This window comes from Acanthaster planci, linkage group LG15 (genome assembly GCF_054643075.1).
Source record: "Acanthaster planci isolate LZ-2023a linkage group LG15, COTS_SCS, whole genome shotgun sequence".
Classification (NCBI taxonomy): domain Eukaryota; kingdom Metazoa; phylum Echinodermata; class Asteroidea; order Valvatida; family Acanthasteridae; genus Acanthaster; species Acanthaster planci.
Window position 1 is genome coordinate 2,938,975 of NC_141791.1, and position 20,295 is coordinate 2,959,269.

Genomic DNA, 20,295 nt, shown 5'->3' on the forward strand with positions numbered 1-20,295 from the left:
GTCATTATTTAAAATTAAGATGCAGTGAACTGTGGTCTATACTGAATCGTATACATGTACGTTGTACATGGACTTTGAGTCTCTGTGCAGGTTTAACTCGAGCGTAATTCTGAGTCTTTTAATGTAACAGCACTTTGTTTCTGATACCGACTCGAATCGAGTCTATTGTGATATTTGTTCAGCGATAACAAGACTTCGCACTTCCGACTATTCTGCACTGTCATGGGACTGCATACGTGTACGTGTACGCGATCCCTATCGTCAATATGTCTTCACCGCAGGCGAAGCTACCGATCAAGGAAGGTGATGTGTACTTGCGGGGCGTGTGGTGGAGCGATTTAGTGACAGAGCAAGCTTTGAATACTATTAAAACTTTCAATGTGAGAGACGATGACGTGTGGATCGCAACATGGCCCAAAGCAGGTACGGTATTAAACCCCCCTCATTATACAATTGCAAATTTCTAAATCGGTAGGCCTATTGACCTTTGCACTTGACGTCTATACTGTTAACATATGGCGGGAATTTGTTCCTTGCAGAGAATAATAGAAGTCCCGTTTACCAACTTTGTCACCTCAACCTTGAGTGCTTTAACAACGTCCCGATTTGGCTTTATCAATGTCCCGACGAATTCATATCAAAGCGTCCACTGAATTCCTGCGCAGTGTTCAACGCGTACGGCAAACTCACACCCGGCCCAGTCACGATGGCGCTGACAATTACATTTTACATTTTGCCCTCTTTCTCTGGAGGGGACACGAAGTTGATTTTTGGTCTTGTAAGAAACATTGGCCAAGGTGGACCATCAGTTCACCAGGTTTGGTCACCTGAAATGGTACAAGCCGGCGTTACAATCTTTGAACTATTCGTAATATGGCCCGGGAACCATGTGCACACAGTTAGCCGCCCTATAGTCTTTATACATTCCTGCTTGCTGGACACCCGCATCGCAGTATGACTTCTCACTTTTGCGATCTGAAATTATTTTGCACATTTTATGGTAGGCCTATTTAAAGTCTCTTCTGATGTATAAAGGTGCAGTCATTTATACTTTTAAATTTCTTCGAAAAGGTATCGTTCTGGGAAAGGGGGATTTGCGAGGAGAAACAAAAATGGGAAAAGTTACCCTTTTTTCCGACTTCGTACATATAAAAGGAGATCTCGGCCTTTTGAATAATAAAATTAACAATAGTGTTTTTACAATTTTCAGGTACTCATTGGGTCGCTGAAATCTGTCACCTCATCTTTAATCATGGCGAGGTGGATAAGGTTGATAGAGCGCAGCAGCCGATGCCATTGGAGTTTGACGTCAGACCAGGTGACAATAGACTCCCCCGCTACAAGGCCGCGCCATCTTGGAAGTCGCCTCGCGTTCTGGTCACCCACGTTCCCAAGAGATTCCTCCCTGACCAACTGCTGGGGGGCAAAGGAAAGGTAGGTGTGTACGAGGTTGGCAAGCACCGAGACTACCTAAACACTGTGGGCTCCGAGAACCTTTGGGCCTCGGAATGGTATAATTTCACTGTTTGACTTACACAAGTATTTTGAAACTGCCACAAACCCCGTTTGCCAAACTCCTAAAAAACTGCTTGATATAACATGGTTGTATGCACAAATGATGCCGTACATTTTTGTGTGTTATGCTGCAGCGATTGATCGGAATATGAAAGAAAACAACAGTGCTTCGAGGTGACTCGATAACAAATTTAAAAAATGATCTCTCAAAGTTGAACGACAGATCATCGGTTCCGTGCGTGCGTAAACTTGCATAGACCTATATATGGGGACTTAGGAAACAAAATGGCGGCTAATTTGCAGTTGTCACTACATGCGCAAACACCCACAAGTAGTTGCATCAACGAGGCAATGACCCGTACATTGCCCTGCAGCGAAGTTTTTTTTTTCTAGATATTCCACACAGCCATTGAAATTCGGGAATCTCGTTAAAATAATAATGGTTGTATATTTGTGATATGAAATTCAGATCTTTTGACCCCTCCTTTTTTACGTTGAGTCCGCCAGTGAATTGATCCCAAAAGGTTTTAAAACAGAGATGGTAATATAACTCGGATATATGGCATTATTTTGGAAATTATTTCAATAGACGGGCTTCATAGTGTGTTTGTGTGTGCAATGAGCTGTTTTCCATTTTTCTGAAAGGGGGGTCCTAATATGGAGCACAAAAACATTACCAGACATGTTCTCAATTCTCGTGCTGTGCTATGGGTGTCGAGCTGGACTCAGTGAGGGCGCTGTTTTCTCAGCAACGGCGGCTCCTTTAGTTGGAATTGAACTTTGCCGGTTCACGAACGACTAGGAAATGCACGCATCACGGATGCATCGCTACCATTTAAACGAACACTTCCGACCAACGCAGCTCTGTTCAATCTTTAAATAGGCGCTTCTGCTCGAGGCGCGGATTGCCAAATTAAAATTGCCGAGTTTAAAGTTGTTTTAAGTTTGCAGCGAAGTGACGACCAAATGAAGTTTGCTTCCTTCCTTCCTTATCCAGGTGATCACTGTCATCCGAAATCTCAAGGATTCGCTGGTTTCCTATCACCACTTTGCCAAAGGGATGAACCCGGAATCCACTCAGACCTTCGACGAGAGCTTGCAAAACTATCTGTACTCAGAAAAAGGTATGCGTAGATCATTTTACCTCTTTACTGGCAAATGATTACAAATACCAACGAATCAGGAGGTTTGGAAACAATTTACCGCGTAGCTTAAACCACGCCCACTATTACTGTCTACGGCGAGGCTATAGACCAGTTCGCTAATAAATTCTAATTTATGCGTGCATGCGCACTAATGCAATTGGAGGCAACAAACTTGAGCGGCCCATTGAATACGTACAGGGGCACAAATTTCAACGTCATTTTCTCCTAGCTTCCGCAGTTTTTCCCCTTCTGTCTTCGGAAATCCTCTAAAATCATTATATTGTTAGAGAACAATAGTGAACAACATTGTAAGTCTACAGAACCACTGGACCCGAATGTATTTCAATGTTGGCGTATTAGCCAACGTGTGCTCGTAATCAGTCAATTGTGCACGTTTATGGTGGAGTCACGTACACTTCCAACCCTTGGGATCTACGTGGCTTGCCTCCGGAAATACCCCCCTCAGAAAAACCCGATAGAGGTTTATTTGCTAAATGTCGAACTTGAAGACAGACTTTCCTGCTGCTCGGAGTTTCACTGGCCACTGCGACCTAGACCTTCAATGCGTCTGTTTTAAAAGAGGTTTGCGGTAGCACCATGCAAGGATATCTCTTTTAGTCAGGAGACCCCCTGACGACGCATAGGGCATACTGTCTGAAACGTTGGGTACCCTCCGGATTTTTTCCAGAACCGCTCAATACTCAAAAGAGATGTTTTTGCATGGCGCTATTGCAAACCTCTTCCTTAACTTGCCGCTTCACCATGGAAAGCTTCAAAACTCATTCGTCTCTCGTTTCGTTTTTAAACATTTTAGTCCACTTCTCGCCTTGGTTCGATCACGTGGCCGAGTACTGGTCTGAGCGGCACAGCCAGCAGTACCTCCTTCTGAAGTACGAGGACATGAAGGCGGTAGGTCAGCCATTTTGCGTATTACCTGTTCAGTGTATACTTACGTTAGGGCGGGTCCTTTACTGGAGTTCATTGCGTGAACCCACGCAAGTTTTCTGGATGATTTCTACAGGACACGCGAGGGGCTGTTATTCAGATCGCCGACTTCTTAGGCCGCGTCCTGTCAGACGAGGTGATCGACAAGATTGTCGGCCTGGTGACCGTCAAGAGCATGAAGGAGCGGTACAACGTTGCCGGAGAGCTGGCAGCACCAGGAACAGGGATGGCAGGCAAAGTTGGCGCACCCAACCTCATGCGAAAAGGTTAGCAAATATTGCATCATTAATTTCCTGTGACCTCGATATGCATTCTGGGGTGTATTAATTATTCTAATGTGCTTGTATTTTTCACATCCTATTCCAGGTGTTGTTGGCGATTGGAAGACCACTTTTACTGTTGCTCAGAACGAGGCGTTTGACAAATACTACCAGGAAAAGATGGCAGATTCGGATCTGAAAGTGGATTTCTCTTAACTAGTGACAAAACAGTGTTGTGAAATGGAGGGGGAAAGCATTTTTCGAAAGATTCTAAAGCTGAATGTATCTTTGGCCAACAGGAACTGCCTCATTCAATCCAAGCTGAATCTAGAACCCGTCAAAGACTTTATTCATGGGTCCTCGGCATAGGGAATTTACGCACAGTTGAAGAATTCCATTCATAATATTCAATGAAGCTATTTTTCGATTGTAAAAATGGGATTCAAAACAATGCGGTTGCAACATTTGAAAAGAAGAGATCTGCCCCTATTGTAAAGGTTGCGGTGTCAAACTTCAAGCTCAGCGAGATATTGCGTCGGTCGTGTAAACAATTGATTAGCCAGTTACTACCAGGCTTTGGCTTTGAGGTAAGGTTGTAGACTAAGAGTCGTCCAAAAATGGTGGAGTTTTGCGCTGCCGAAGTTATGTCTATACGGATTCACGAGTCAATATTTTTTTCGACTAGAGGAAAAGTTAGAAGCTATGGCCCAGCTTACATCGGCCTCACACACGTTATTTTGATCCTGCCGATACTTGACTAAGGCTGGAGGACTGACACTATCCTCCCCTTTCCGATGAGCTAGAAAACAAGAACAAACCGGAAATGAAAATAAAAGGAAATTCATTTGTGAAAAATGATTCTGAATATTTGAATGGATGCTTTTCTCAAATCATCGAAATCTCTACGCTGCGTTTCTGGTAGTTGCGAAACAGAATGCCTCCTCTAAATGAGATTTCCTTTTGATTTCGAGGACAGTGAAATTAAACAAATTCCCCCCGCCATAAAAACAGCACCAAGTTTTATATGAAATACCAATAAAGGTACTCTCCATCATTTGTACATTACGTTCCTTTTAGGTAACAAAATTTACTTAAAATCTAAAGCAGGGTGACTGTAGAACAAACCTGATGAGGTTTCAGCTCTGTGAATTCTGTATATTCCAGGAAAACTCAAAATTGTGAGACTTTTATTTTAAATCAAAAGTTACTGAGTGACTGAATTCAAGCTGAATTCAGCGTCTGGGACACTTTCTTGCATTTAGCTACGTTACATCACATACGGAATTGATTAATAATGGTAAAGTGCTTGCGCAGCCTTAAAATTAATTGCAATTTTCCAAAAATGTTTATCCTTAGACGCATCGTTCGAAATGGCTTTCTTTTATTTGTGTTTTCCTCAAAAAGACAACGTGCCAGAAAGACTCATTTCACCGGAAGTTTTCATCAATAATTTTGTCAGCTGCTTTTCAGAAAACTACAAATCGACGGACTCTTAGTCCAACTGAAATGCCGCCACTGAACTGCACGCGAACTGTGAATATTTACCTTTAATGTTGTTTCAAGATCTATGCTATAAATATTTCTATGCCATGTTCTGCAAATTGTACAAGGTACATGCACATAGTCAATTGTGTATGAGTTCGCCGCATTTCAGTTATAATAGGCCTACTGTAACAATTGCAGTGACAAAGGTCAATGATAGTACATATTGCTTCTCCCAATGCTGTTTTGTGTCTTCATTACAGCCGCACTGTACGTGTTTGGCGATACCGGAACGTGCAAATGCTAGCGGGAGAGATAACAGATATGAATCAAGTCTACTGTAACATTGGACGGTGGTAAAATTGAGGCCGAAACTTGGTAAGGCCTACACTACATCGTCCTCGGTGTGGTGTGCATGACCGTACCTTCACTCGTCGGAGCGATCCTAGTTGCCAAAATGCCTTTATTTCAGGCGAAAAGACCTGTCGACATGGGTGAAGTGTGTCTCAAGGGCGTGTGGTGGCCCACGTTAGTGACCGAGCGATCTTTGGAAGGCATTAAGAATTTCGATGTAAAAGACGATGACGTGTGGATCGCAACGTGGCCAAAAGCAGGTACGGTAGGCGCCTGATATGGTGTTCTATAGCCGCCCAAATTGCGTCGCGTCGTCCAGTCGCCCCGACGCTACGGTGCGACGCTACAACGGCTCCGTCGCGTCGTGGCGTCGCCTCCTTACTAATATTACTTTTACACTGTCTTTAATGTGTTGCATTGCGCCGTGGCGTCGCACCATGCCGTCGCGTCGTGTTATTTCTTGATACCGTCGCGTCGTGCCGGCTCGTCGTGCCGTCACATCGTGCCGTCGTGACGTCACGTATATTCCTTCGTATTAACCTTGGCATTTGACTTCACCGTTAGCATATCCAGGCGTTAACAAAGGATGGTAATGCATTAAAATGGTATGCGAGTACGTATTAGGATCAACATATTGTGTGGCGGTCACTGGGCATAAAAACGGGAAAAGCGAATTAGGTCGAGCTGGCTTAAGTATTGCAGTGAATGGGGTATTCAGCCGTTTGGATACCTAAGGAACTTTTTGCCAGACTGTTCCTGTTAGGGAAGAGAAGATTTCAACGGTTAATCAGTTAACTGCCCAAGTTTTTAGAACCTTGTACCGGTACACTTTGGGTATAAGAACGTTAATTTCAACGCATATATCAACTTCAGCCTCGCTTATTAGCGTGGCGTGCATATTATGGCACAGTGTGATAATTTCCGGCAGGCTTGGAACATGGCGTTTTGCTTGCAAAGGCTCAACAGCGATGGGTGGTCGGATTGCGTTGGATCGCACTGAAAGATACGGACCTGCCTATACACGGTTACAAATTGGTACACAGCACGACCTTCGCCCTAAACCTCCACTGTTGGGATATCCCCGACGGTCAGGAGCATTTGAATCACACGGGTCTGTAAATCCCGTCTGTATCGATTATTGCCGATTACTGTTCTCGTGTTGGCACTTTTGCCCGCTTTGCGCGTTGTCTGGCTCTACAGAGTTTCTCTTAAGCCTCATACGAGGATGCTTAAAAATAAGTCAGTTTCCTTAAAAAATAAACTTTTGTCGAAATGAGGAATTTGTGAGGAGGAAAAACTGCAAAAAATTTAGTCATTTGTGGATTTTAGGTATATGGGGTTTTGTCCTTTTGAAAATAAAACCAGTGATTGTATTTTGATTATTTTCAGGTACTCATTGGGTTTTTGAAATCTGTCAACTTATCTTGAATAATGGCGATGTGGATAAAGTTGACAGAGAGCAGCAGCCACTGCCAATGGAGTTTGATGTCATGCCGGGTGACAACGCAATCCCCCGCTACAAGGCAGCGCGATCTTGGAAGTCGCCTCGCGTTGTGATCACACACGTTCCCAAGAGACTCCTCCCTGAACAACTGCTCGGAGGCAAAGGAAAGGTACGTGTGTACAAGGCTGATGAGCACCGAGGGTAAAGGTGGCTTTTCTATTTGTTGGGATTTCGCCACACGATCAAAACGTTACTCCCGTTAGACAACTTTAAGATTTAGGGTCTCCCCTTGACGCCCTAAAAATTCAGGCCAAGTTGCTTGTATCTTCATTCCATTTTCCCATGAGCCGGTAAATATGCTACAATCTCTCTTCCCCGAATCTTCCCCCATTAACTGCTCAGCCAATAACATGATCGTTCGTTTGAAGCTCCAGTAATTGACAGCAAATTTAAGACACAGCGCTTCAAGTAGGTGGGGTGACAAAATGACCCTCTATCAAAGTTGGACGGTTCATCATTCAGTTCTGAGCATGCGTAAAACACGAAGCCACACTTTGGAAACAAAATGGCTGTCGATCTGCAGTTGTCCCAAAATGTGTTGTGAAGCGTTTGCGTTGGAGAGGCAACTTTTGATATCAGCAACTGAAATGAGACACATGCAATGCAGATAAGCCTTTTTAGGCTTAGTCCTTGCTGGTCCTTGTCCTTGCCTGCCTTATCATCGCTATAAAGTATCCCACATAACCGAAAATTATTTGAGAGCCTCATCAATACGAACGCTTTGTTTCCCTAAATTAATTCAGAGAGGCAGAGCTGCCATCACGAAAAATCAGAGCCGTATGCGTTTGCAGTACATGTATCAACTGTTGGTCTCCCAGATAGATGAGTTTTAGAAATGACCGACTTCTGAATTTTTCTTGAGAACCGCACCTTGTTAAAGCCCCTAAACTCGTTGCATATAAAAAATTCAATTGGTTTCATTCCTGATTCAGGTGATCACTGTCATCCGAAATCTCAAGGATTCGATTGTTTCTTTCCACCACTTTACCAAAGGGATGGACCCGGAATCCTCTCTGACTTTCGAAGAGAGCCTCCATAATTATCTGTATTCGGATAAAGGTACACTACATCGTTTCGCCCCCTTCTTTACCCCGAATTAACTGCTTAAATCAACGAAATACGAAGTTCGGAAAAAGGGTCAATGTAGCGTTCAACTCTGGAAAGTGAGGTAAAGTGCAAAGTCCGCGTACCAGACAAGGGGCGCTTGTATAGTTGGAGGATCGTGCTATTGTGTGACAGAGTCATTTTTTCCTCCAACGTTTTGGATCTGTATGCCGTGCCTCGGATAATATTCTCCGTGGAAACACCCGATAAAGGTTTACATGGAAGGGTTTGAATGTCGAACTTAAAGACAGACCTCTGTGCCGCTCTTGTTCTTACTCGCTACTGCAAGCTTCACCTCTAATGTTTTCCCTCTATCTCCTTAAACATTTTATAGTCCAGTACTTGCCTTGGTTCGATTACGTGGCTGAGTTTTGGTCTGAGCGGCACAGCGAGAATTATCTGCTTCTGAAGTACGAGAAAATGAAAGAGGTATGATGCCCATTTTGGTGCAGTTGTTCAGTGTACATGGAAACATTCGATTTAAATGAGTCTACCCCCATTGTTCACTGCATCAGTCTAAGCTTTTACGCACTTTTACGGTTGACTTTCGCAGGACACGCGTGGAGCTGTTATTCAGATCGCCGACTTCTTAGGCCGCGCCCTGTCGGACAATGTGGTCGACAAGATTGTCGGCCTGGTGACCGTGAAGAGCATGAAGCAGCGGTACAACGTTGCTGGAGAGCTAGCAGCGCCTGGAACAGGGATGGAAGGCAAAGTTGGCGCCCCCAACCTCATGCGAAAAGGTTAATACCAAAATAACGTCGCATGCTTTGCTGAATATAGATAGGTGCATTACATGTTGTAAATATTATTGAGATCTGCTTATATTTTTACCACACATTTCAGGCATTGTTGGAGATTGGAAGAACACTTTTACCGTTGCTCAAAACGAGAGGTTTGACGAATACTACCGAGAAAAGATGGCTGGTTTAGATCTAAATCTCGACCTCCTTTAGAGACCGACAAAAACTTCGTCTGGTAGAGCTGTGGAGATAAGGAAACCAGAATGATTACACTTTTGAAGGACACGTTCGACTAAGAGCAAAAGCTTACCACGGTAACCTCTGTTTTAGATAAAAGCACACTAGTACTTCACTGGTTGCATTGATTTTTGGAGGTCAAATATTTGAGTTTTGAAACCGTATTGGCTATGTAGTTGTTTCTTCAGTCCTTTTTTATTCGTGTGAAAGAAAAATACACAGATGTAGCTTTCGATTATTGTCGGTATTGTATGAAAATTTTCACTACGACGTAATCATAAGGACTCATTCGACTAATATAGGACATTCTGTACGTACATGTCTCAGTCCGTCTGCTGCAGGGACTTATTATAGCGTTATCTGGTTCCCGACCCAGCCGGCGCGCTCGATACTGCGCCCATCGGAAGTGCCGATGTTACCAGCACAGACAGCAACCACTCAAAATGGCATAAATGTCCAGGTAATAATTGTGCAGTTGTTGGCAAAAGCGCCTAAAGACACAAATGGTGGTTGCGTTTGTACTGACTACCGAATATCATAACATACTTGTTTGCTGTCTATCTCATCCAATCATTTCCATTTTGCGATTTTTTTCCACGAAAAACAAGAAAAATAAAGAATTCCAAAGGCAAAATTACGAGCGCAGCGACACGCGACGGTCGCAATCGTGAATCGTACGTGAACAACGCTCCGAAGGTCAACCGGAAGTTTCCTGGAGTGTGCCGGCAACTCCGACCGACGGAACATGGAAACACCACGCGTCGGCGCAATGAGCGGTGCGCCCACTGGAGTTGGCAGTCCATCGTTTTTTCCCTCCAGGTCTATGCTTTATCATAGACTGAGAGTAATCTATAGGCAGCAGTTCTGTCTCGTGCCGTTAATTGCCAACCAGTCATTTCATGGTTGGTTCAGATTCGACCAATATATAAAACATAGCACTTGTATAACCAGGGGCGGTGTATGTGTACGGGGCGTGCGTTGGCCAGAGGGAGCTACTGAATAATCTGTGAATGCCTTTAAACATTTCGATGTGAGAGACGATGGCGTGTAGATCAGAACATGGCCAAAACAGGTGGGATTTTCCTTTATGTTTCGTTCAAGCATGGAGAAGTAAAAGACAAAGGTATGCAACCCTTTCTTTTTCATGACCTTTCCACGTGACCTCCACTGTTAGCCAACCAGATTTATTTGGATCTCGCGAAAATCCAAACACACGACTTCTGAATTTTCCTGAGAGCCGCTCTCACCTTGTGAAAGAGAGGCAATAAAACTCGTTTGCGTATAGAGGTTGTGCCTAGCTGTTGTCTCTACGGTGTCCCAGATGCTACTTTTGTTATTTTAATTTTAGTCACAACGAATGCACGGAAGGTTTACCCGAGCCTAACCCGGTGACAGCATTTGTCCCCCGAGGACACGTTAACGCATAACCACCACAGTCGCTGCTCAGAGGTATATGTATAGGTCCTCGGTCAGTAAAAGGGGGCGGATAAATTTTTTCCCGATTTTTTTTTTCACCCAGATTAACATTACTACTCCCAGGTGGTACTACCATTTATTTCAAAGCTGGTGCTTTCATACCCTTTAATTAAAAAATCCTAGAGGAAAGCGTTACTTTGTGCAATGAATAATGGACAATAAAATGTAGTTAGGAAATATAATTGCAATAAAAGAGGATTTTGAAATTGAGAGTTTTAACGTTGGAATCATTTGACAAGCAAAACAGTCGCCGACAGATTTAGTGGCCGTAAAGGAAGTCAGCTTGCCATGTTCAGAGAATACTAGCAATGCAGGATATCACGTATGGTGCAAAAACTGACGATGTTGTCGTGTGTATTTGTCAACCCTCTGTTCTAGGCCATGCGATTTCCAACTCATGCCGCTACAGCGTGCGTAGAGCGGGCCTCGGGAGATAGCGTTCGTTATTAGGCGAACTTGTGCACCAGTGTGAAGAAAGTGGTGAATTTTCGGGAAAGAAACTTAGCCTTGAAAATCTATAGAAGGAAACTCGAGACTTGCCCGCCATTATGCTGCAAAGGACTTTGTGAACCTATTCACTGTACAGTTTACCTTGATTGTTGTTTTAAGATCTATTTTTAGAATATCTGTACACACAGGCACGTCGGTTGTTCTAACACTGTATATATAACGTACATGTACATGTACAGTACTAAAGTTCATAGCCGCACTATTTGTGCTTTTTGAGCTGATAGTGCGTAGGCTACCGCGAAATGTAACAGACTTGAATCAAGACTACTTCGAAATTTGTACAGTGATAAAATCTTCGGCAAAAACAAGGCGAGGCCTATACTGCAGAGTCATTGGTGTGCATGGCTATACCTTAATTGTCGAGCGATCCCAGTTGCCAAAATGCCTTTGCAGGCGAAAATTCCAGCCGGCATGGGCGAGGTCTGCCTACAGGGCGTGTGGTGGCCCGATTTTGTGAGCGAGCAGGCCTTGGAGGCCATTAAGAATTTCGATGTGAGAGATAATGACGTGTGGATCGCAACGTGGCCGAAAGCAGGTAGGAACCCCCTTCATGATTTATAGTACAAGAACTCTTCCTTGTAATTATTTTTGCACGTGCCTTGAACTATTAAGCTAAGGCGTTAAAGGAATGTGTTTGCAGGGAATAATTTCAACCAAATTAAAACCTATTATCATTATCCCAAATCTGCTTTGAGTAGTCTCCCAATAAGCCTTTTGCGAGTTAAATTTGAAAAAACCTGGTACACCGACTTCTTTAAATTCACGTGAACAAAACGATTCGAAATCTTCATACTAAAGACACTGTTGTCATACCTCATAATTCTGGGCAAGCTTTTCCTTAGTTACACAAGAGACACCTCGCACCAATTCTCTGTTTTCAATGGATAAGAAAGACACAAAGGAACCAGTCCATTCCAGATATGGTGGTCGCTATGCCAAAGTTTACCTAGAATCACGACGTATAGAAACAGCGTAGTCTGGGGAATTAAAATTCTTATGTTAATGTGCAATCAGATAACTCGGTATACCAGATTTTATTCAAATTGAACTCGCAAAAGGCTTGTTTTGTTTCAGCGTCCCGACTAACGCTTTTCAAAGTCTTCATTCCGGTGCAGTCTACAACGTGGCATCCTGAATATCCCACTAAGGGTAGGCCTGAACAAGTGTATATTGTGTGCTCATATTCTGTAAGAGCTGGTAATATGGAGATTGCACACGTGACCTGACTACCCACTGCCTTTGCTTTTCAAGCAAAATTCCGCTTTCAAAGCGTACCGGTAATATATTACAGAAGGCATGCGAATACGTAATAGGCTCAAGATATCATGTGGCGGTCGTAAGGTGAAAGGGTATTAGGTTGAGTTGGCTGCCGTGGCACAGTGAGTAAGAATAAGAAGTGTCCGTAGTTTGGAGGGTATTTCAAATCTGCTTCCTGCTAGAAAGATTAACGATTAAAGGTAATTTAATCAAGTTTTCACTCATTATTGTTGTTCATAACGCTCATTTTAAAACTTGTTTTAGACTTCAGCGTCACTTAGTAACTTGGAGTGCACATCACAATGACATGCTTGGAACATAGCATTTTGCTTTAAATTGCTCATTTGACAATGTCGGGTATTCGGATCGGTTGGGTCTACAACTTGCGGCAAAAGAAAACTGGAGGAGCCTATACATGGCACAAGCTAGTACGTGTTTACAACCTTTGCACTAAACTTCTATTGGTAAGATATCACTGACCATCATAGCACACTTTTGTATCTGTATACCACAGTTGAGTTGCTGGATGCCTATTCTAATGTCGGGAATTGGTCTTTTGCTCTCTTTGTACGTTGCCTAGTTCAAAAAATCCGAAGGCGTCTTCTGTGCCAGAATTCAGTAGGGAATTTGTAAGGAGAAAAATTTACAGAAATGTAGTTCTTTTGAAAGTACAGTTTAGTTGTTGGGTTTTTACAATTTTCAGGTACTCATTGGGTTGCTGAAATCTGTCACCTTATCTTTAATCATGGCGATGTGGATGAGGTTGATAGAGCGCAGCAGCCGATGCCGTTGGAGTTTGACGTCATCCCTGGTGAGAACAGAATCGCCCGCTACAAGGCTGCGCCATCTTGGAAGTCACCTCGCGTTCTGGTCACCCACGTCCCCAAGAGATTTCTTCCTAACCAGTTGCTCGGGGGCAAAGGAAAGGTATGTGTGTACGAGGTTGATTAGCATAGAGAGCACTGAAATGTGGTTGTGTATATAGCTTGTTCGGATGTTTCGGATTTCACCGCACGATCAAAATGTTATTCCCTCTAGTGATCTAATGCTGTTGGCTCTGAGTCTCGCTTGGCGCCCATAAACCTTTGGGCCTTCAAGTGTCGTGGAGCCTTCATTCAAATTTCCCCAGGGGCTGGTGAAAATGCTACAACCCAAACGAATTCCGCTTTCACTGCTTTGCCAATAACATGATCTTTTGTTTAAATTTCCAGCAACTAAAAAAATTATACTGTTAAACTACAGCGTTTTCGGGTGACACGAGAAAGTTACCGCTTGTCAAAGTTGAATGCCTGGCAAAAAGTAACAATGTTTGCTTCATGATTCAGGTGATCTCTGTCATCCGTAATCTCAAGGACTCGCTGGTTTCCTATTACCACTTTCTCAAAGGGAACCGGGTAAACACTTTAACCTTCGATGAGAGCCTGCAACAGTATCTGTACTCGGAAAAAGGTATGCAAGATCTTTTCACCCCTTTTCTCTTAAATGGTACTCAAAAAAAACCAACGCAAGGGTCAATTTAGTGTGCAACTTAAACCACGCCCACTATAACATGACTGTATACAGTGAGGCCATGAAACCAGTGGAGCTGGAAGTGGTGCCAAGTTGGCATGTTAGCCAGTGAGTGACCGCAGCCAGTCGATTGTGCGTGTGTATGACACAGTATTAAACGTACTCTTCCAACCCTTGGGATCTGAGTGACTTGCCTCCGAAAATATCCTTGGAAGAATCGCCCAGCAGAGGTTTAGCTGGATGCCGTACTTAAGGTAGACTTTGTAATGCGTGCGCTTCCACTGACGACTGCAGGCTATCTCTTCTTAAACATTTTAGCCCACTTCACGCCTTGGTTCGATCACGTGGCCGAGTACTGGTCTGAGCGGCACAGCCAGCAGTACCTCCTTCTGAAGTACGAGGACATGAAGGCGGTAGGTCAGCCATGTTGAGTACATGTTCGATGTGTGGGAAAGCACTGCGATAAACATGCATATTAAAGTGATACTATGCCGTTTACTGCATTGATCCACACAAGCTTTCACGCAGTTTTGGGGGGCTTGATTTCCACAGGACACGCGTGGAGCTGTCATTCAGATCGCCGACTTTTTAGGCCGCGTCCTTTCGGATGAGGTGATCGACAACATTGTCGGCTTGGTTACCGTGAAGAGCATGAAGGAGCGGTACAACGTTGCTGGAGAGCTGGCGGCGCCAGGGACAGGGATGGCAGGCAAAGTTGGCGCGCCCAACCTCATGCGAAAAGGTAGATACTAAATGTTTCATCACTTGCTGAAACGTGATACATGTACATGCATAGGCCTATGTCATGTAGGCCCATGCATTTTGCGGTATAAGGAACTACTGACCGTGCTCATGACTTTTGCAACACATTGCAGGTATTGTTGGAGATTGGAAGAACACCTTTACTGTTGCACAAAACGAGAAGTTTGACGAATACTACCGAGAAAAGATGGCTGGTTTGAATCTAAAACTGGACTTCTTGTAAGACGAAAAAAGTCGTCCGATAGAGCTGTCGACTGAAGGAAACAGAATATTTCCATTTTTGAAGCACACGTTCGACCAAAAGCTAGAGTTTACCGCAGCACCACCACTGTTTTACTATTAATCAGTTTTGGTAATGACACCAAGGATTCCTCAAAAACGCCGAGGCACTGTTGCTCACAAGAAACCTGTAGAGAGGAGACAATGAGAAGCAGTTATAAATTTAGAGGAGGGAGGAAAACCCCAAATAACATTCTGCTAAAAACCCCAGGAAACCAGGTAGGGACAGAAAACCCAATATGGACTGAGCCAGGATTCGAACCCGGACCTCAGAGGTGGAAGGCAAGGAAAGCGGAACCACTACACCAACCTGACAACCTTGTGTAACTGCTCCAGTATTTGTATACGTACGTGTACATGTTGGTTCACGCGCTGGCTTTCGCGCTAATGTCTTTTTTATAATAGCCTAGATATGCACATTTGTGCACGTGACTTATTCATGTCGATACACTCAGTATGCACAGACGAGGTCAACTTCCAGATAAAAGATGGGTGGCAAATTTACCTTTAAGATGATATTTCTTCCTTTATCAATGAAACGCGTGATTTTGTCGAATGAACAACACTTCATCCAGATCGGTATAAGGCCCTTCTCACAGCACTGATATAATTGTTGTTTTGTATTACGGCAAAAATGATTACTGATTTTGTGCAGTGAGTATTCTGAAACGAATTTAGAAACGTCAGTTCGGGTCTTCTTTCTTTTTTGTTATATTCACGTTCTGGAGTCCTGTTTGCTATTTTTCTGACTGCATCGTGATTTTTCTTACTCACAAAACAGCCGTCATGCAGTATTTTACTATTCACCCTTTGACACAGGTGCTTTTGCAGAGCTCCTTCTAATTTAAGCGTAAAGGAGTCAGGGTCGTAATCGCGTTCGCGTACGATTTGATCGACCAGACAGGTGCATCCCACTGATACAATGGATAGGCAGCTCAGCAATAACTGCCTATGAGTGAATAAGCCTATTGCGAGTTCAATTTGAAAACATTTGGTACACTTCGCTTATTTCACATAAACATAACAATTCGAATTCCCCAGACTAAAGACACCGTTGCTATACCTCGTGATTGGGGGTAAACTTTTGCGTAGCGACCACCATCTCTGGAATGGACAGGTTGCTTTGTACCCTCCTTATCTATTGAAAGTAGTGTATTGATGCAAGGCGTCTCGTGTGTAACTAAGCATTTTGAGAACTTGGTGTGCCAGATTTTATTTAAAGCTTACTCACAAATGGCCTATTGAAGTGACCACGCGGCCATCTTAGCCTGAATATTCAATACAATGGCCTCCGACCTCAGTTCATTCAAAGTGCATTCATGCACAGCGCTAAAGCCGGTGACTTGGAAAATGCCATTGTATTGACTGGCCTAAGACGGCCGCGCAGTCCCTTCATGTATCCAGTGTATAGAGATCAGTGGTGCAGCCTCAGCGCTCCCTAGGCTTTGTATCTAAAGGAGCCGGGATCAAATTCAAGTACATGTAAAAATCTGTCCGAAAATTCATGTACGCAGTCTTGTGCCATGTGGTAATACCCACCCCTAAATGATGAGGAAAGGTGTTCTCCAACAACCTGCACATAGTCAGAGAGGTAGGTAGTGAACATTCTGACAAATTTCCACTGTCTTATCAAACGGGGCGGATGGCAATAGGAGGAAGTCGCCTGGCATAGACTATACCCAGCAAGAAATGAGACCGAGGAGTACCCCCCCCCAACATGTCCAATCCCTTTACACATTCCAGACTATTGTTACTTAACACATTCCCCCAAGATGTCTGAAAGGAATTCCCCAGATTCCTGCGAGACAATGACCAACACAAAGCATGGGGGTTCTCTCCGTCTCACACCTTGCTGCCTTGCTGTCTATGACATATGTCAGGAAATCGTGTTCAGTGAACATCATGAATACTTTAAAAATCGATATTATGATTTCCAATGATCGTCCATCCGGACGATCGTTTGAGAAAGTTTTGAAATTTCTGTTTTCTCGAAGATGACAGCATTCCGGTCAGAAACATTTCACCGATTGTCTGACACTGTTATTTCTTACAGTCAAATATCTAAAGGTATTTGGACAAACGTGAACTTTATCAGGCAGAAACTAATATGCCTGGTATTTTCATGTTCGAGCATGTTAACAACCTTCTTCCCCTATGAGCCCTACGTTGCACCAAGAGAGGGCGCACTTTTCAGGCTCTTTAGGTCAGAACTATACTTCGATGATTCACAAAGGACTATTAATAAATTCACACGTTTACGACACGTCACTGCCAGTAGAATAAATCTCCAACCCTCAACATGGCTCGTTTCAACCGATGAGGGGGTGCTTTCACTGTTTCATTCTGTTCACATCCACGGCACTAGAACTTGTCACTATCTGTTTGTTTTGCCCCTTGCACTGAAGTCTTATTCACTCAAATACGCTGCTCTTCAGTGTTCGCCGACTTTCGAATATTTTAAGTCACAAAATAAATTTCAGGCAAAATAAATTGCAGCTTAAAAATGTATCGCCTCGGGACGTTGGGTGGGGGATGCTGGTCACTAAAAGGCTCAATTGGTGGTCACTCACGGTAGTTGGCACAGTGATTTAATGCCTTAATACCTTAACATGTTAGTAGCTCCGGAGTGAAGTGCCGGTCACTTTTGCTTGAGCAGCCGTGGTGTTTGCTTGGCAAGGAGATAAGTGTGTCTTTGTTGCAAAATTTGTTAATTTTGTGGTGTTTGCTAATTGTTAAGTGTGGTAGTCACATGAGGGCGCTATTCATGTTGTCCATGAATCTCTCGGGGTGCACCCTGGTAATTAGGCCCTAAATATGTCCGCCGAGCTCATTAATAAAAGTTATACACTCAAAATATTCTATATTAGAGAGTCCTGAGAGCCATGAAATTGAGGAATTGGAGAAATATGGCACTGAACCCCTGGCCCGGACTCTGGGCATCAAATCTGAGTAATTTGGGTGCAGTTGGGTCCGAAAATGGCACTATTTGGCCGTTTTGCAGAGGGATGGTTTTTCAAAATGGCAACTTTTCTGGGCAGGGACATTTTCTTCATTTTAGGGGTGGTGTGCTTCTGGTGAAAATTTCTCAAAAATTCATTGGTCAACCCCCCGAAAATTGAAAGGAAAATGAAAGGGGACATGTCGTTCATCGTATTTCTGTGCAGCCTGGACACCTGTGAGAGTTGTGATTATTTTTAAAATTATTGCAAAGTGTGGGGATTTATCATTGCAGTCTATGGGAATTTACTTGTAGTGGTGCACCCCTCGGTACGTTGCCGTAGAGTAATCTTGGTGTTTTGGGCATGCTATGCGGACACGAGAGATAGTGCCAGGTTTAATAATGCATTCATTTATAAAATGTTAATGTCTTGGTTACGTCGGTTACAGATAAATGCAAATAGGTAGATATTTAATAGTTCAGATCGATTAATAGAGGGATTAAATTGCGATCAGTTAAGCTCCGGTGCCCATGAATATACGTGTAAATTGGTCGTTTGCGCCACAACCTTGGATCGCTTCCAAAACTTCTTGACAACTTTGTAGTCGTCAGGTTCAAGGCCTGGAATGGTCCTGTGGATTTACATCGACTGGTGATTTACATGTATATAGCGAGTTATATAATAGCTAATATAAGGTCATAAAAGTGGCTGTATGTAGCAGGGTGCAAGTTGAATGTCAAATTTGCAGTGTGGTGTGCACTTACGTGTACCTCAACCTTTGTTATTGTACATGTTCATGCACAATATATTATGCATGTACATGTTACATCGTAAGTTACATGTAACACCAACAATGCTCTTCATTGATCATGGAAATTGGTATTTAATTTAATTTATGGAACCAAAGATTCATGTTTGTTTAAATTAATAATTTTGTACTGGCATGTCTTTTCATGAGCAAAGTGGAGATCTCCAATAAACCAAAATTTGAGAGTGACACAGGAACCCCAAAATTTGGCCTCACCGCCTCACTTTCTCTCGTCACCGGGAATTACACTACAATATGTTCATGAAAATTGGTTAATTTTGCATTCTGTAGTTTCTAATTACTGTTTGAATTTGCATATCGAAGGCTTAGTGCCGCGCCCGTGCATTCCAAGGTGATTTGTCGGTTCATTTGTTTTAGACGGAAACATATATTGCCAATTGTTTTTTTTATATTTTACTGGTATTGCCGTTCTGCGTCACCAGCTTCGGGGGGGTTGGGGAAACTATCTCCGTAAATTGCTGAGTAGCAATGCTTGGATTGTGTCACCACCTTCGGGCAGGAACAACCTGAACTGTATCAAGTTCAATAACGGCAGCTCAGACCAATTCACAAAGTTAGAATGTGAGTATCCACCTGTCTCTAAAATCGGTTCTCTGGTCAGGTTCATGCGGGGATAATACATTCTGTGGGATGTTTTAAGAATACCTACAAAAAGACACCTCTTCTCCAATTATCTGAGAGAGTTTCTTATCTTTTGTTCCTCTAAATGTTTCAAGTGGTCTTATTTTAAGTTTTCAGTACTTTTCAGCCAGCACTGCGCTACACATCTGATGTGTCAAAACACTCTGTTACCTTCCTCGACGTGCGCGTCCAGATCTGTGCACGGAAACTTGGCACAGCCGTGTATTACAAACCCACAGATTCCCAAAGCTACCTGCAGTACCAATCGTCTCACCCCCTCAAGTGCAAGAACTCCATCCCTTACTCTCAGGTTCAGTTCGGACCCCTCGTTCTTGACGCGGGTTTCATGTTCTCGCGGTCGAACGGCAGGAACAGGACTCAAGAACATTGCCAGTTCCCGGGACAGGATCACACACCACCTCCTTGTCAGGGTTTACAAGAACACACGGAAAAACTCTTGAGATTTTGATTTTTGAACAGCCGCAAAGCCGGAGACAATGGGATAACAAAAATAACAATAATCATTTTCCATAGCGAGGAAATGGATGTTCCTTTTTAAAATTGAATAGAAAAATAATTCAGCCCAGCTTTATAAGGTTTACTCTGAAAGAACGCACATGGATGCCGCATGCAACAACCAGCGATAACCGGCTGTACGTTCCTGGCGTTCGAGCGGCCGACTAACAAACAACAGATCGAACGATTTGACAACGTAGAACAAGCCGCCCGAACTCAGCCTCGGTTTCTTCGACTGCGTAGGATTTGTAGTAGCGATGCGGAGTTCTCTGCGCGTGGGAAGAAAATGCTAGATTTCTTTCATCAGC

General features: G+C 43.5%; 2 protein-coding genes across 2 annotated transcripts; both read left to right on the plus strand.

Moving 5' to 3' along the window:
* The first annotated feature begins 199 nt into the window (after positions 1–199).
* LOC147796593 (uncharacterized) lies at positions 200–10,586 on the plus strand. The gene is made up of 12 exons (XM_087146851.1): positions 200–423; positions 1,211–1,434; positions 2,513–2,639; positions 3,475–3,569; positions 3,682–3,871; positions 3,972–4,079; positions 5,731–5,961; positions 7,091–7,314; positions 8,138–8,264; positions 8,644–8,738; positions 8,863–9,052; positions 9,156–10,586. The coding sequence occupies exons 1-12, from the start codon at positions 267–269 to the stop codon at positions 9,263–9,265; spliced, it is 1,878 nt and encodes a 625-aa protein (XP_087002977.1). The 5' UTR covers positions 200–266; the 3' UTR covers positions 9,266–10,586.
* Positions 10,587–11,581: 995 nt separating this feature from the next.
* LOC110974446 (sulfotransferase 1A1-like) lies at positions 11,582–15,768 on the plus strand. The gene is made up of 6 exons (XM_022226082.2): positions 11,582–11,810; positions 13,236–13,459; positions 13,858–13,981; positions 14,360–14,454; positions 14,594–14,783; positions 14,917–15,768. The coding sequence occupies exons 1-6, from the start codon at positions 11,657–11,659 to the stop codon at positions 15,024–15,026; spliced, it is 897 nt and encodes a 298-aa protein (XP_022081774.2). The 5' UTR covers positions 11,582–11,656; the 3' UTR covers positions 15,027–15,768.
* The last annotated feature ends 4,527 nt before the right edge of the window (positions 15,769–20,295 follow it).